The following is a 16068-nucleotide window of genomic DNA, read 5'->3' as shown; positions in this document are numbered from 1 at the left end:
TACATCGGGTGTTATAGAAAGTGTTCCCGGTTCCGGCTGACCTAATTTATGCAGCCTAACAATCCTTTAATGGATTTGAAAACATTAATTGATAATGTGTTATGTGTATGCCAGGTTAAAGAGATGCGTTTTTAGTCTAGATTTAAAGTGACAGAGTGTGTCTGCTTCTTGAACAATGCTAGGTTGTTCCAGAGTTTAGGTGCCAAATAGTAGAAGGATCTACCACCTGCGGTTGATTTTGATATTCTAGGTATTATCAGCTGGCCTGAATTCTGAGATCGCAATAGACGTGAAGGACTATAATGCTTTAAGAGCTCGCTCAGGTACTGGGGAGCTAAACCATTTAGTGCTTTGTAAGTGATTATTTAACATGTGACCAGTGTTTTGTTTTGCTCTCTCCTCTGCGCTTCCACATTCGTTATTGTGTCCGGTCAAAGATTGCTCTTATGCCCAAATCAACTTGAGCAGGATGGGTCCGCCCTCTGGAGATGTATGGATTACTTTGATTATGGATGTATGCATTTTTTTGTTTGTTTCAAAACGTGGCCACCCATTTACAATCATTATAAACCTTGGAGAACTAAGGATATTTTTAAATATATCTCTGATTGTGTTCATCTGAAAGAAGATAATGTCATGATCACCAGTTGGAGTGCCCTAGGTAGCCACTAGAGGGCACTCCAATCCGGACTGTTCCTCACCCTTTGTGAACTGCATTTCCCATAACCCACTTCCCGGACTCATTATCCTCGTTTCATTGCACCCAGCTGTCTTGAGTTGTCACTAGTGTCTGTCTATTTATACTGAGTTGTTTCTCCTTTTGTTTGTGGTTTGTTAATGTTTTGTTATGTGCACCTTTTTGTATCTCTGGCTTCTTGTTTTTGTGGACTGATATCTGGATCTTGACCCCTGCCTGTTTTGGATATACGACTGTGGATTACCCAATAAATGCTGCGCTTGGATTTACCATCTTGTTTGTGTGCATACCGTGACAGAACAAACCACCATTATTAGATCCAGCAGCATGAGCTTCCGGATTCCTCCGCCAGTCACTATGAGGGAGCGGATGGCTCGGGTTCGGGCATTGACGGCCCAACGTCAAGACGGCATTGAGGTAGGGTGCTTTGCCCAGTTCTTCTGGACGAGGACGGTGGGGCTGGGCTATAACGATGAGGCGCTAAAGGGGATTTTTAATGCCTCGATGACCCTCTGCCTCAGTGGGAGTTGGAGGGGCTTCAGATTCTGGATTTTTGGGGCTTTGTTAAATATCTCGGCCATAGAGTCCATTGGGCAACACCTGCTCAGCCAGAGGCCGCACCAGCCAGTGAGTCCACTCCAGAGCCCACTCCAGCCAGTGAGTCCACTCCAGAGCCCGCTCCAGCCAGTGAGTCCACTCCAGAGCCCGCTCCAGCCAGTGAGTCCACTCCAGAGTCTGCTCCAGCCAGTGAGTCCGCTCCAGCCAGTGAGTCCGCTCCAGCCAGTGAGTCCACTCCGGAGTCCGCTCCAGCCAGTGAGTCCGCTCCAGAGCCCGCTCCAGCCAGTGAGTCCGCTCCAGCCAGTGAGTCCGCTCCAGAGCCCGCTCCAGCCAGTGAGCCCGCTCCAGCCAGTGAGTTCGCTCCAGAGTCCTCAGTGGAGGTGGGTACCGAGTTACCGCCTCACTCAAGAAGGAGGAGGAGAAAGAGAAGGGGTTCCATCCCTCAAGGCCCGGAGACCACCCTAGAGGTTGATCTTTGGTTTCCCAAGCACCTTGCCCTGCCGGCGCCAACTAAGCGCCTTGCCCTGCCGGCGCCAATTAAGCGCCTTGCCCTGCCGGCGCCAACTAAGCGCCTTGCCCTGCCGGCGCCAATTAAGCGCCTTGCCCTGCCGCCGCCACCCAGGCCGCCAGCCCTGCCGCTGCTGCTGCCTAAACGTCTTGCCCTGCTGGCGCCACCCAGGCCGTCTGTCCTGCCACCGTCAACCAAGCCTTCTGTCCTGCCGCCGTCAACCAAGCCTTCTGTCCTGCCGCTGTCGCCCAGGCTTTCTGCCCTGCTGCCACTGCCCCGGCCGTCTGAACCACTGAAACCCACCTGGTCAGTTCCTCCAGTGCCGCCCTGGCATTCAACCAGGACTCCAGACCTGCTGGAGCCCGCCTGGTCTGTTCCTCTAGCGCCACCCTGGCACTCAGCCAGGACTCCAGACCTGCTGGAACCCGCCTGGTTGGTTCCTCCAGCGCCGCCCTGGCACTCAGCCAGGACTCCAGACCTGCTGGAACCCGCCTGGTTGGTTCCTCCAGCGCCGCCCTGGCATTCAGCCAGGACCCTGACCTTTTTGGAGCCCCTGTGGTCTGTTCCTCTGGCTCCTCCCTGGCCTTCAGTCAGGGGCTCTGGTCCAGGCCCACCGTCCCTCCCCCTGGTCCTCCTCCTGTCCACCTCCCTCCTGAGAGTGTTTCTTTTGTTTGTTTTTTTTTCATGGAGCATCTGGTATCCGCTCCGTAGGGAGGGGGTACTGTCATGATCACCAGTTGGAGTGCCCTAGGTAGCCACTAGAGCGCACTCCAATCCAGACTGTTCCTCACCCTTTGTGAACTGCATTTCCCATAACCCACTTCCCGGACTCATTATCCTCGTTTCATTGCACCCAGCTGTCTTGAGTTGTCATTAGTGTCTGTCTATTTATACTGAGTTGTTTCTGCTTTTGTTTGTGGTTTGTTAATGTTTTGTTACATGCACCTTTTTGTATCTCTGGCTTCTTGTTTTTGTGGACTGATATCTGGATCTTGACCCCTGCCTGTTTTGGATATACGACTGTGGATTACCCAATAAATGCTGCGCTTGGATTTACCATCTTGTTTGTGTGCATACCGTGACAGATAACCATAACCAGATGTCTTGAGGGTTAGGGTTAGTGAGATCATTTTCATTTTTGGGTGAACTAACCCTTTAAGTTGTGCAGAACATTAGACTCAAAAAATTCTAATAGTTAATCAACATTCTTCAGGATAATAAACAGCTTGGAGAAGAAGGGAGCAGCTCAAAATCTGATGATCAAGCAGATTTAGGTGAAGCACCTAAACCGTCTGACTCTGATTCATTACTCAGCAGCCTGGGTAAGAAAACAATGGCATTAAGACTTGTTCTTACATTGCAGTGTTTTCATTGTTTAACAGCAGTTCTTTGGTGTTTGTTCTAGAGATCTTACTGCCCAATCTATCTGTTGTGTTATTTGGAAACTCTGCATCAGTCCAGTTTGGAAATGAAAACCTTCTACTTGGAGAAAAAGAAATGAATATGAAAAATGCAGAAATATCCAGAATTATTCCTTTACAGAGGAAGATATCAGAACGTCACATCTCTGTGATCAACATGATTGACTTACATGAGACTGAACATGAGAATAATCTCATTGGTCAAGTAGTGAAAAGAAGTGAAATCCATGCCTTCATCTTTGTTGTGCGACTGGGCCAGTTTACAGATGATGATAAGATGGGTCTTGAATGGCTTCAGAGAGTGTTTGGAGACAAAGTTCTACAGTTTGTGATGATTCTCTTCACCTATGAGAAAAAAGAAGCGTGTGACACAATAACAGATGATATAAACAAAAACCCTGTTCTGGAGCAGCTGCTGAAGAAATGTGGAGGAAGATTTCAGACCTGCAACAAGATAATGAACAACCAATCAGAGATGAGAGAACTGATGAACAAGATTGAGCTTCTGTTTAATGAGAATAAACAGTGTTACACTGGAGAGATACAAGAGACAGAAGAGCCGCAACAGAAGAGTGATTGTGAAAGTGGTGAGAAAAACATATTCCTCAGTGATATTTTCCATGTTTTGTAGAGACTGTAAACTAACATTCTGATGTAAGCTCCAGTAATTATGATATTATAGACACATTTGTTGATAAAGTTTGTTGTTAGATGCTTTTTGCGATAAACTGCTTCATGAAATGTTAACAATTGAATATCTTCATTTTCATCCACCACTGATAACAGAAAATAATTATTATTATGTGTAAACATAACCAAGAGTAATGATATTGATTTCTGGTGGTAAGAAATTGTTTAAAAAAAATGTCAGAAAAAAAACAAAAAAAAAACAATCACAGAGTAATCTCATGTGAAATGAAGACAAATTATTACATGTTGAACCAGTGAAGCTATAAATAAAGAAAAATATTGAGCAGAGTCTAAACAATTCACACCCATGACACCCATGACACACCCAGATAAGTACAATTAGATTCTGTGACAACCTACATCTATTAAATGCATGACAGACAATAACTGCTATTAAACAGAATACAAATATTCTAAATGACTTGAGAAACAATTCTATTATTTTTCTCATGTTTTAAAAGATAAAGCTTCAATCACGAGAGGAAGCAGTGAGTCTACCACAGCAGCAGAGACAGAAGAAACATGCATGGTAAGAGCTGAGGTGTGTGTTCATTTTAGCTGATCAGGATTTACTTCTTGATGTTTCATTCTCCAGTTATTCTGACAGTTTGTTTGTAGCAAAACTGCCATTTTTTTTTTGTAAAAGACAGTTATGATCAATTAGCGTCGCACACCTGTATGTCATAGATAGGTGCGTAGGAAAAAAGACTGGTATAGTCAAAATATGAAAAAACAAGAAAATCCTGCACACTATCAACTTGCAAAACAATAAAAATAGTTCTGTATTAGCAACGTTTCGATTGTATGATCTTCATCAGCCATCAACATTGTATTCAAACTCTACTGTATTTAAAACAACATGACAAATCACAGTGAAGAATCATCAATATCCCTTCAAGATTAGTGATTGAATAATCATTAACACCACATCACATTGTTATCTTGCCAATAAAGAACTTTTTTTTATTGTTTTGCAAGTTGATAGTGTGCGGGATTTCCTTGTTTGTTCCGTAAAATACAGTTATAAAACTGGTATTTATAAATAGATATTAATAATATGATAAATTATGACTATAATGAGAATTATAGTGAGACAAATGAGAATGATAACTATAACAACAAAGTTTTAAAGGTGCCCTAGATTCAAAAATTGAATTTACCTCGGCATAGTTAAATAACAAGAGTTCAGTACATGGAAAAGACATACAGTGAGTCTCAAACTCCATTGTTTCCTCCTTCTTATATAAATATCATTTGTTTAAAAGACCTCCAAAGAACAGGCGAATCTCAACATAACACTGACTGTTACGTAACAGTCGGGGTGTACGCTCCCAATATTTGCATATGCCAGCCCATGATCGAGGCATTACACAAAGGCAGCCAGTATTAATGTCTGGATGTGCACAGCTGAATCATCAGACTAGGTAAGCAAGCAAGGACAACAGCGAAAAATGGAGCAATAATAACTGACATGATCCATGATAACATGATATTTTTAGTGATATTTGTAAATTGTCTTTCTAAATGTTTCGTTAGCATGTTGCTAATGTACTGTTAAATGTGGTCAAAGTTACCATCGTTTCTTACTGTATTCATGGAGACAAGACTGTCGTTATTTTCATTTTTAAACACTTGCAGTCTGTATAATGCATAAACACAACTTCATTCTTTATAAATCTCTCCAACAGTGTGTAATGTTAGCTTTAGCCACGGAGCACAGCCTCAAATTCATTCAGAATCAATGTAAACATCAAAATAAACACTGTACTTACGCAATTAGACATGCTGCATGACGGACACTTTGTAAAGATCCATTTTGAGGGTTATATTAGCTGTTTGAACTTTTTTTATTTTGTTTAAGGCAAGTGCAAGCTCTTGGGGCGTGGAGCACGAGAATTAAAGGGTCACACACCCTGAATCGGCTCATTTCTAATTATGCCCCAAAATAGGCAGTTAAAAAAAATGAATTAAAAAAAATCTATGGGGTATTTTGAGCTGAAACTTCACAGACACATTCAGGGGACACCTTAGACATATATTACATCTTTTAAAAAAAAGTTTTAGGGCACCTGTAATAATTGGTCAAATTATAAGAGAACAGCGGTATCCACACCACAGCTTTAACAATAAAGACACAGAGGTTGTGTGGAAAGCCCTTATTTGGATATGGTTTGGCCGTGTTCTATACAAATTATTAACCTTGTGCTTGTGGCCACTCATTTTGAGTATTTCTCATTTAGGCAATGTTTCGTGAGAAGTTCTGCTGTGTGTACTAATATGAAATAATCTACATAATTATTACTGAATGAGACCAAATGTTTTGAACAAATGCTCTGAAAGTGATTCTAGCAATATCATTTACAGTCTTTCATCACTTCGGGCAAACACATGCTGCTCTCTGCAGACGTGCACCTGCCAGATCCTCAAGCAATGCAAAGTGTGCCATTCTCAAAACCCGTCCAAACACAATAAACACCTTTCCCGTTCAGTCGGTCACGTTCTGCATCACGTTGGAATTGAACTGACAAATTGGGATTTCACTTGAGAAACCAGTCTACTTCGAGCGTAAACTAAATGAGCCAATTCACACCGGCATGCAGATTTTGCATCTTGTGTTCTGCCCAACAGCGTGGGTAAAAAATGCAGATGTGAATGCATTGCATATTCAACTTTTCGCCTCAGAGCTGAGCGGTTCTACAGTTCCAGCTCTACAATCTTTCTGAGAGTATCTTCTACTACGGGCCTTCTTTTGGGAAACAGATTTTTGCTGGTGTTGGTGTGACGGCACTCGCAGCAGTGGTCACAATCTCTTCAGTTCAATTAAACAGCTGTTTTTACAGCTTTTCTAGGGTGTTGCGCCTTAAATGAGACTGCTGTTCATTCAGCCTGAGAGAGTCTGCAAGCTTCTATGAGAGTGAGAGCACACAACAGGCTGCACTATTTCCTGTTTGTTGTGCCACAGCCATTAACCCTCTGTGCTCTTCAGCACCAGAGAGAGCTTATTTCCCTAAAACAGCTTACACGGGTATTACGTTGCATCTTTCTAAAGATGTCATTCTACCATTGTGTTTCTGGATGCGGTCATTTCCTGTCTGACCATTGTCTGACAGTCACAATCACTGTCTCGTGTCTGGGCTTTAGGCATGCTGAGGGGGCTTTTGTGGATGAGTCATGTTCCCACTGCGGGAAGATGATCAACCAAGCGCGCACGTAATATCTGAGCCAGAGTAGAGCCATGAGGACACTATGTTTGAAAGCGAACGAGTATTCTGGAGAGATTCGTGCTGCATGGTACATTGATGAGCACTCTGCAAGTGTAGTTAAGAATGAAGTAAGTACCTCATGTGAACTATAAAAATGAAAAGAACATCACGCCTGAAAGCTACTGTTTTATTTTTATTGGTTAACACTCTGGAGTCTGAGGTATTGCCGGCGATACCACCTCGGTTTTTTTCTTACCAGTGTGAAAGAGACTCAAAATACTCTGTCAATGTTTCACATACAATTAAGAGCTATACACCATTTTAATCTGTGGAATATTATTTATTTGTGTACACTCAGAGTAAAAACAAAATGTTGTGCTTTTTGCAAAATAAAGAAAACTAACATGATGCGTGATCTCTCGTCTCCCTCTGAACAAAGTACAATCTGATAGTTCTCAGAAAATGAACTGTAACTTAGAGAATACTCATCACAAAAAAATTACACTTATGTCTAAAGAAAAGTTGAAATGTCAGGTTTTAAATCTTGTAAGTCAAATCAAAAACAAATATTCTGTGTTTATGTAATCTGTATGAAAAGAGAGCCATGTCAGAAGTCCGTGATTCAGCTCATTATCCGCTAATGCGGCCACGCCCACGGAGCCAGCGCTATTCAGACGCAAATTCTGAGGCAATACATGCATACATCATCGCAATTGTGTATTTATTGTCTTCAAAAGTGTTTTGCATAGCCATAGTTAGCAATCTCTGGAAGCCTCTGTTAGTTTGGTTAGTTCCTGGATTGTCACATGACCTATTCTTCTTTAGGAGGCATTTGTGGACTAAAGGTGCACAGAGCGCCCTCCAGCTGCAAGTATGAATTGAAAACACAGTATCCAGCACTCACAGTGATGACAATAAATATTGAATAAATATTAGTTCTCTGTATAGAAAATTGACATAAACATATGAGAATCCATCAATATTTCTCCAAATGTGCATATTTCTCTATATGAAATGCCATAGAGGTAACATAATTGTTTAGACACTTTGCATCACAGAAATACATTATATTTTAAAGAATATAATAGAATACCATTATTTTAAATTGTAATAATATTTCACAGTATTGCTGTTTTTTCTGTATGTTTGATATACACCATAATGAACTTGAGACATGATCACAGAGGTTTTTTCACAGCCTACCTGACTGAAAGGCCTCATTAATATGCAAGTCATTAGAGCTCATTATACGATTCTTTTGTCTTCTCAGGTGTAAATGACCCATTATTCATGATGATTCACGCCTCCACACATACTGTGTTTTCTTGACAAAAAGTGTCTTAGAAAATTTTAAATCTCTCTATTGTTTTATATGAAGTAGGCAGCATATTTTACATCATTCTGAAGCAAAAACTCTAGTCTACAACCTCAAATACCCAGAAGTCTTGTGAACACAGATATAATATATATTTTTTGGCCTTATTTCAGTGACTTAAGTTTTTTTGTTTTTACGATAACCACGCATAAACATTATTCCTTCAAAAATACAAACATGTACATACATGTTCTTCACATATTATGGTAGCCTAGTTTGTGCTGAATACAGTGTAATGACACTTTTTCCATTAATATGTTTATGAACAACTGAAAAAAGCACAAATGTCAGGGCATGTCAAAACTTCTCCAGGCCCCAAATCAGCCTCAGACTCCAGAGGGTTAAGATTAATGAAATAAAAGTGATATGTGGCCCCATAGATGCAGCTATCAGCTAAGACGTGATATGTGCTTGCAATACTCGGTGATCAGTGAGCTTGTAAGTCAGTGTTTTATAGTTCTTGTGATTGTCTATAGGTGTGGAAGTGATTAGAGAAATGGAACATGGGAAATGTAGTCTGAAGTAACATGTAACTGTGTGCTATGAAAAAGTCTTAATGGTAAACAGGTGACTTCTGGTGGTGAGTAGACAGAAACGGATCTGGACCAGACTATGTTGCTGTCTGGGTTATCATCATGTTAAAGGGATAGTTCACCCAAAATGAAAATTTGATGTTTATCTGCTTACCCCCAGGGCATCCAAGATGTAGGTGACTTTTTTTCTTCAGTAGAACACAAATGATAACAAATGATTTTTAACTCCAACCGTTGCAGTCTGTCAGTCAAATAATGCATTGAAACGGTAACACCATCTATAAGAGTCAAATAAACATGCACAGACAAATCCAAATTAAACCCTGTGGCTCATGACGACACATTGATGTCCTAAGACACGAAACGATCAGTTTGTGTGAGAAACCGAACAGTATTTATATCATTTTTTACCTCTAAAACCCCACTACCCTCCAAATCCTGTTAGTAAGGTAAAAAAACGTGTTCTGATGACGGAAGCGATCTCTCTCACTTTGCTTCAATGAGTGCGAGAGATCACTTCCGTTGTCAGAGCGCGTTCAGACCTCACTAACCGGATGCTCAAGGCAGTTGGACATAGTGGTGTTTTAGAGGTAAAAAAAAATTATATAAATACTGTTCGGTTTCTCGCACAAACTGATCGTTTCGTGTCTTAGGACATCAATGTGTCGTCACGAGCCGCAGGGTTTCATTCGGATTTGTCTGTGCATGTTTATTTGACTCTTATAGATGGTTTTCTGGAGAAATTCGTGCTGCACGGTACATTGATGAGCACTCTGCAAGTGTAGTTAAGAATGCAGTAAGTGCCTCATGTGAACTATAAAAATGAAAAGAACATCACGCCTGAAAGCTATTGTTTTTTTTTATTGGTTAAGATTAATGAAATAAAAGTGATACATCTGTCATACAGCGCCATTGTGCATGCATGACACATCGCCACCCACATTAATAATTTATGTGCAAATATTGTGAATTAATTTAATAAACTTAGTAACCTAGCTGTTACAGAGTGAACAAACGAGATGTGCGAATCCATCTAATGGCTTTTATTAATGAGAAGTTCCCATTGACATGCATTATACGACTGACAGACAGCAATGGTTCTAGTTAAAAATCATCATTTGTGTTCTACTGAAGAAAGTCACCTACATCCTGGATGCCCTGGGGGTAAGCAGATAAACAGATAAACAAATTTTCATTTTTGGGTGAACTATCCCTTTAAGATGAAATACAACTTAACACATTTACAAGGTTTTACATTTTTAGTAAATTTAGAATGCATTTTAGTACCAAGGTTTTTTTTCGTGAATTGTGATTTGTTTGTGAAAATGTTTGTATGCAGACTTCACGCACAAATTTGTGCATACACATGCTTAATGACTGAGATCCATTGACAGCCTATCAGAATCCACAATTTTAATGAGCTTGAGCCTTTAAAGTGGCAGAACTGCAACAAAACTGCAGCATGTGCTTAGAATAGTCCATTGGTGTGGATGCTAATATAGTTAGTTATTGTTCTTGGTATGAGTGGTACTTAATGATAATGGTCTAGAATGTGCACAAAAAGGAATTTTATATAAAAAAATAATGTCTTTTTCTTTTTCAGGGACCAGCAAACGAGTGTAGAGCAAATAAAGAAACAATTACAAGGTTAAAACCACTCCTGCACAGACTTCATCTTTACAATCATCAAAGTAAACTGAAAGCTTCAGATGTTCTTCAGATATCTGAACATTCATTAAAGTCCCATGAGTCTTGTGCTGAAGATGAGCTGATTCAGACTTTCATACAAAAACTACTGATGATGGACTACAGAGCAAGATACATTAAAACTAAAGAGACCAGCAAAGAAAATTATACAAAACAAAGAGACAATGACTCATCTGATGATGAGGGTGATCTATTCAAAGCAATGTCTTTGTCTAACAAAGGAACAAACCAATCTGAGCAAATCAACCCGATGGATGTTCAGATGGCCCTGTTTCATTGTGCTGATGGTTTCCTGAAGCAGCTGATGGTCACTAAACTGTCCCAGTGTCAGTACGCTCTGCCTCTGCTTGTTCCTGATCCATTCACACAACAGATTGAGTTTCCTCTCTGGACATTCAGACAAATCAACAAGAGCTGGAAGATCAGAAACACCAACAATGAGATCATCAGTCGAATCCAGCCGATCTACAAGGCAGAAACTCCAATGGTGTTTTTCTTCAGGTTTGGCTCTGTGTCTTCATCCAAGTCTGAGCTGATGAACAGTCTGATTAATGAGAAACACAACACATTCTTCCACAGGAACTGCCCAGGCAGCAGCAGAACCAGAGTCCTGATGGATGGAGTGGTGGAGATCGCCTGGTTTTGCCCCTCTGGATTATATGATGATAAATTCACTGACTGTGTTGCATTCTGTAATCTACACGGTGATGCAGGAGACCATGAGAAACAGCTGCAGATCCTCACTGAAACGAGCTCAGTCAATGTTGTTCTTCTACAACAACTGGACAGGAATGACAAAAGTGCAGCAATAATCCAAAATCTGTACAAGGACAGAAAGCCACTCATTTGTCTTTTTACTGAAGATGAATCTACTGTAGTTCAGACGAAGAAAGGGAAATTTAAAATTGGTTTGAAAGACAGAAATCAGTCAGCTGTATCTGAAGAACTCAGAAGAGCTATAAATGACTGTCTCTCAGAATCATCTTCCACTTTCAGAATTGAAGATGTGTCCAAACACTCATACGTCAGAGTAGATGAGGAAGATGATGATGACTGCAGGAGAGGAAGAGAAGCAGCACAGCAGATGATGAGTTTACTGGAGAAGAAAGATCTGACAGAAATCAAAGAATCATTTCTGCCTCATCAGGGGAAACTGTGGCATCAGTGGAGTCAGAAGAACAAAGAACTACATCGACCTCGAGGAGATGAACTAGAAATGGATATAAGCCAAAAACAAGTTCATTTGAAGAAAATACGTGAGCAGCAGCATGCAATTAACATAAATAGATTTATACAGTTGTTTATTGAGGAAATACACTTGCAGGCTGAGAGTAAGATGTATTTTCTTAAATGGCTTGGAATCTTCCCAGATGAATATACATCAAAGTATATTTCTGTACTTAATCACAAATATGATGAAAAGTGGTCGGCAGTTATAAAACTGAAAGGGAATCATGATAAATCTGAAAAACTCAAAGCTGAACAAACAGAACTTGAGAAAATATCTGAGGATCTTCAAGCTGCAGCCTTTGGTTTGGAACACATCATGAGGGAGATCGGTCAGATCTATGAATCATGTGAATCTGTGCAAAAGAACAAGAAAGACCTGCAGGTTCACTTCTCTTCTCTCCCGAGTCTTGCAGCAGAGATGGTGATCTCTGGATTTCCACTGGAGCTGATGGATGGAGATGCTGCTCATGTTCCAGTGGTCTGGATCTCTGCTGTTCTAGATGAACTCATCCAGAAACTGGGAGACCAGAGAGTCTTTGTGCTGTCAGTTTTAGGGATTCAGAGCTCTGGGAAATCCACCATGCTGAATGCCATGTTTGGACTCCAGTTTGCCGTCAGTGCTGGCAGGTGCACCAGAGGAGCTTTCATGCAGCTGGTCAAAGTGTCAGATGAGATGAAAACACAGATGAACTTTGACTATATTCTGGTTGTAGATACTGAGGGTCTTCGTGCTCTAGAACTAGATGGAGGATCAACAAAAGATCATGACAATGAATTGGCCACATTTGTTGTTGGTCTTGCAAATCTGACCTTGATCAACATCTTCGGTGAAAACCCAGCTGAGATGCAGGACATTCTTCAGTCTGTCGTTCACACCTTCATGAGGATGAAGAAGGTCAGACTGAATCTCAGCTGTGTGTTTGTGCATCAGAATATTACAGATATCACAGCTGAAGAAAAAAATAAGGAGGGAAAGAGACGACTGCAGGAGAAACTGGATGAGATGACAAAACTCGCTGCTAAAGATGAAGACTGTGATGCAGGATGTTTCAGTGATGTCATTAAATTTGATGTTCAGAATGATGTGAAGTATTTTGCTCAGCTTTGGGAGGGAAACCCACCGATGGCACCACCAAACCCAAAATACTGTGAGAATATTCAAGAACTAAAGAAAACTATTATGTTTCATGCCTTAAAATCAAACAGAATGATGCTGAAAGACTTAAAAGACCGCATTAATGATCTCTGGGAAGCTTTACTGAATGAAGGATTCGTCTTCAGCTTCAGAAATTCTCTGGCGGTCACAGCCTACAGGAAACTGGAGACAGAATACAGCAAGTGGTCCTGGAGGCTTCGCAGTGCCATGATGGAAATCGAGAACCAACTACACAACAAAATAGAAAATGAAGCAATTCATGAGGTTGAGGAAATGGATCTTCAAAGAGAACTGAAGAAGACAAGTGAAGAAGTAGAAAAATCAATGTCTGAGTTCTTTGAGAAAGACACATATGCAGATATACTGATTCAGTGGAAAACATCCTTTGACATCAAAATCAAAGATGTTCAGGAAAACATTATAAAAGAGACAAAAAGGAAATTAAATGAGATTCTTCAGCAGCGAGACCTGAAGAAAATGATTGATGCTCAGAGGACACATCATGAAAACACTTTTTTAGAAAAGAGCAAAGAACTTGCCCTAAATTTTAAAGACAAAACAAATGATGAAGAAACACAGAAAAAAGTGTTTGATTTGCTTTGGGAAAGGTATATGTGTAAAAGAGCAAACAGGATGAACACTGACCAGCACAGAGAGTTCAGAGAAGCCAATGATCCTGTAATATATGTTAAGAAGAAGAGAGAAGAGTACTACAGTATTTTCCAGAAATACTCTCATGGAGCAACATCAGCTGCCATTTTTGGAGAGATCATCTGTCAGAAACTGAAAGAGCCCATTGAGCAGAGTGTCTATAAGAAGACTGCCAGAGATCTGACAGATGAAATGAGATCAAACTGTGAATCACTGAATGGAAACAGATCAAATCTGGAGAAACACATCCTGAAGACACTTGCAGAAGAGGAGGATTTTGACAAATACATGAACTACATTAATAATCCCAGAGATCACTTCAAGAGTTTCATCAGAGATGAAGTCAGTCAGTACATCACTGATAAGTTCAGTGTCAGTGTTTTACCCAAGATGAAGGAGAACATTAAACTCCTGCAGCAGAAGATCATGAAAGCAGCACATGAATCTACTGAACATGTTCAAGAGAATAGAGGAGATGTTGGTTTGTGGTTGAAGAGTTTCACACAGAAGCTCTCAGATGTGTTGATCTTCTCTGAAAAAGACCTCAGTGGAGTGAAACATGATGATGTTGATGATATCAACCTTCTAGAAGATGTGATAAGACAGGAACTTCCTGCTATAATGTCTGATATTATCAGTAGGTTCAATACAAATACATTTCCAGTAAATTTGGACTTTAAGTTCAGGCCAGATGAGCTTCTGATTGATCACTTCTGTCAGTGCTGTTGGGTTCAGTGTCCGTTCTGTGGAGCCACCTGCACCAACACTATAGAAAACCATCACGGAGATCACAGTGCTCCTTTCCATCGTAGTTTTGGACTGAATGGGGTGCATTACAAAAATACATCTAACTTGTCTACTCATATCTGCACATCAGCAGTAGCAAACACCACTCTATATTTTTATTCCAGTGACTCAGATGACAGCATCTTATATAGAGATTACAGAAGAGCAGGAGGAGTTTATGCAGACTGGAGCATCACTCCTGATCTCTCTGAACTGCCCTACTGGAAGTGGTTTATATGCAGATTCCAGACAGATCTTGAAAAGCACTACATTAAAACATTTGAGGAAAGTGGTAAAATCCCAGATGAATGGAGAAAATACTCAAAACAGGATGCTTTTGACAGTTTGGATAAATAAATTTAAATAACTTTATTTTAGGCTTTTGTTTTACAGAACACGGTATAATAAAATAAAAATGACCTTTTATTCTTAACTTCAATGAGGCTGAAATCATCTACATCTCAGGATACACCAAAGAAAAGTTTAAAGATGTAGTTTAGTTGGTTTTATTTTAGTTCTAGTACTTTACATCTGTTAACTAATATCACCTAAATAAATTTGACTGATAAATAAATGTTAAATACTGTACTGTGTGAAATATGTTCTGTACATTAATACTGATTAAACACCTTAAAGTGCGCCTATTATGCTTTTTCGAATATCACCTTTCATGCAATGTGTAATGTAACTCTCTGTGAATGTAAACAATCTGCAAAGTTTTCCTCTCAGAAGAAAGAATCGACACTGAACCAAATATGTCATCAGGAATCCCACTTCCCTGATGACTACACATCACTGGGTAACATATTTGCCTATTGCCTACGTTTTTCATTAGCTGCCTGTGAACAACGTCTACTTTGACCCACCCTCACATGCTGTAACTGGTTCACGTTGTGTACATATCAAGAAGACACGGTTTTCTGCTCTACAAAAGAAAATTCTCTTTGTAAATACTTCCAAAGTATGAGGATGTGAAGAGCAGTGGTTAAAATTACCACAATACAACAGCAGTTTAACCTTTTGACAATTGTTTCTCAAATCTCTCTGACCCAGGTCAAAAAAAGTACATTTCTATAATGTACTTAAAATGCCCTATTTTTGCACACTAATTTTGTACTTAATATACTAAAAATTCTTCTTTAGTAAGATAATCTTAAGAACATCTAAGTGTACTCAACTGTGCTATTTTGAGACAGCGTGAAATATGAACTAAAATGTGCTTTTAATATACTATCTCTGTATTTAAAAAATGTATTTAGATACCACTTGTAGTACACTTTGGGTTCAAATGTTATAAGTGGTCTCTAAATACATTTTTTAAATACAGAGATAGTATATTAAAAGCACATTTTAGTTCATATTTCATGCTGTCTCAAAATAGCACAGTTGAGTACACTTAGATGTTCTTAAGTGTCTGCCTCGCAGCTCAGAGTGGTTTGCATCTGTAACTCCATATAGCTTTGTTTTGAATCTCTTTTATTCATTGTTGCTTATCATTACCTTATATATAATATTGCCGACCACATTAATCTGGCGTCGCTAGCTTTTAATCT

General features: G+C 40.0%; 1 protein-coding gene across 1 annotated transcript; it reads left to right on the top strand.

Moving 5' to 3' along the window:
- Positions 1–1024: 1024 nt before the first annotated feature.
- On the top strand, positions 1025–15648 carry LOC125265376 (interferon-induced very large GTPase 1-like). Its single transcript, XM_048185587.1, has 5 exons — positions 1025–1324; positions 2977–3085; positions 3169–3771; positions 4336–4415; positions 10589–15648. Exons 1-5 carry the CDS (start codon positions 1025–1027, stop codon positions 14870–14872), a joined length of 5376 nt encoding a protein of 1791 aa, XP_048041544.1. The 3' UTR covers positions 14873–15648.
- The last annotated feature ends 420 nt before the right edge of the window (positions 15649–16068 follow it).

This window comes from Megalobrama amblycephala, linkage group LG1, assembly GCF_018812025.1.
Source record: "Megalobrama amblycephala isolate DHTTF-2021 linkage group LG1, ASM1881202v1, whole genome shotgun sequence".
Classification (NCBI taxonomy): Eukaryota; Metazoa; Chordata; class Actinopteri; order Cypriniformes; family Xenocyprididae; genus Megalobrama; species Megalobrama amblycephala.
Note: the sequence above shows the minus strand (reverse complement) of the source record. Positions and strands in the feature narration are given on the sequence as shown.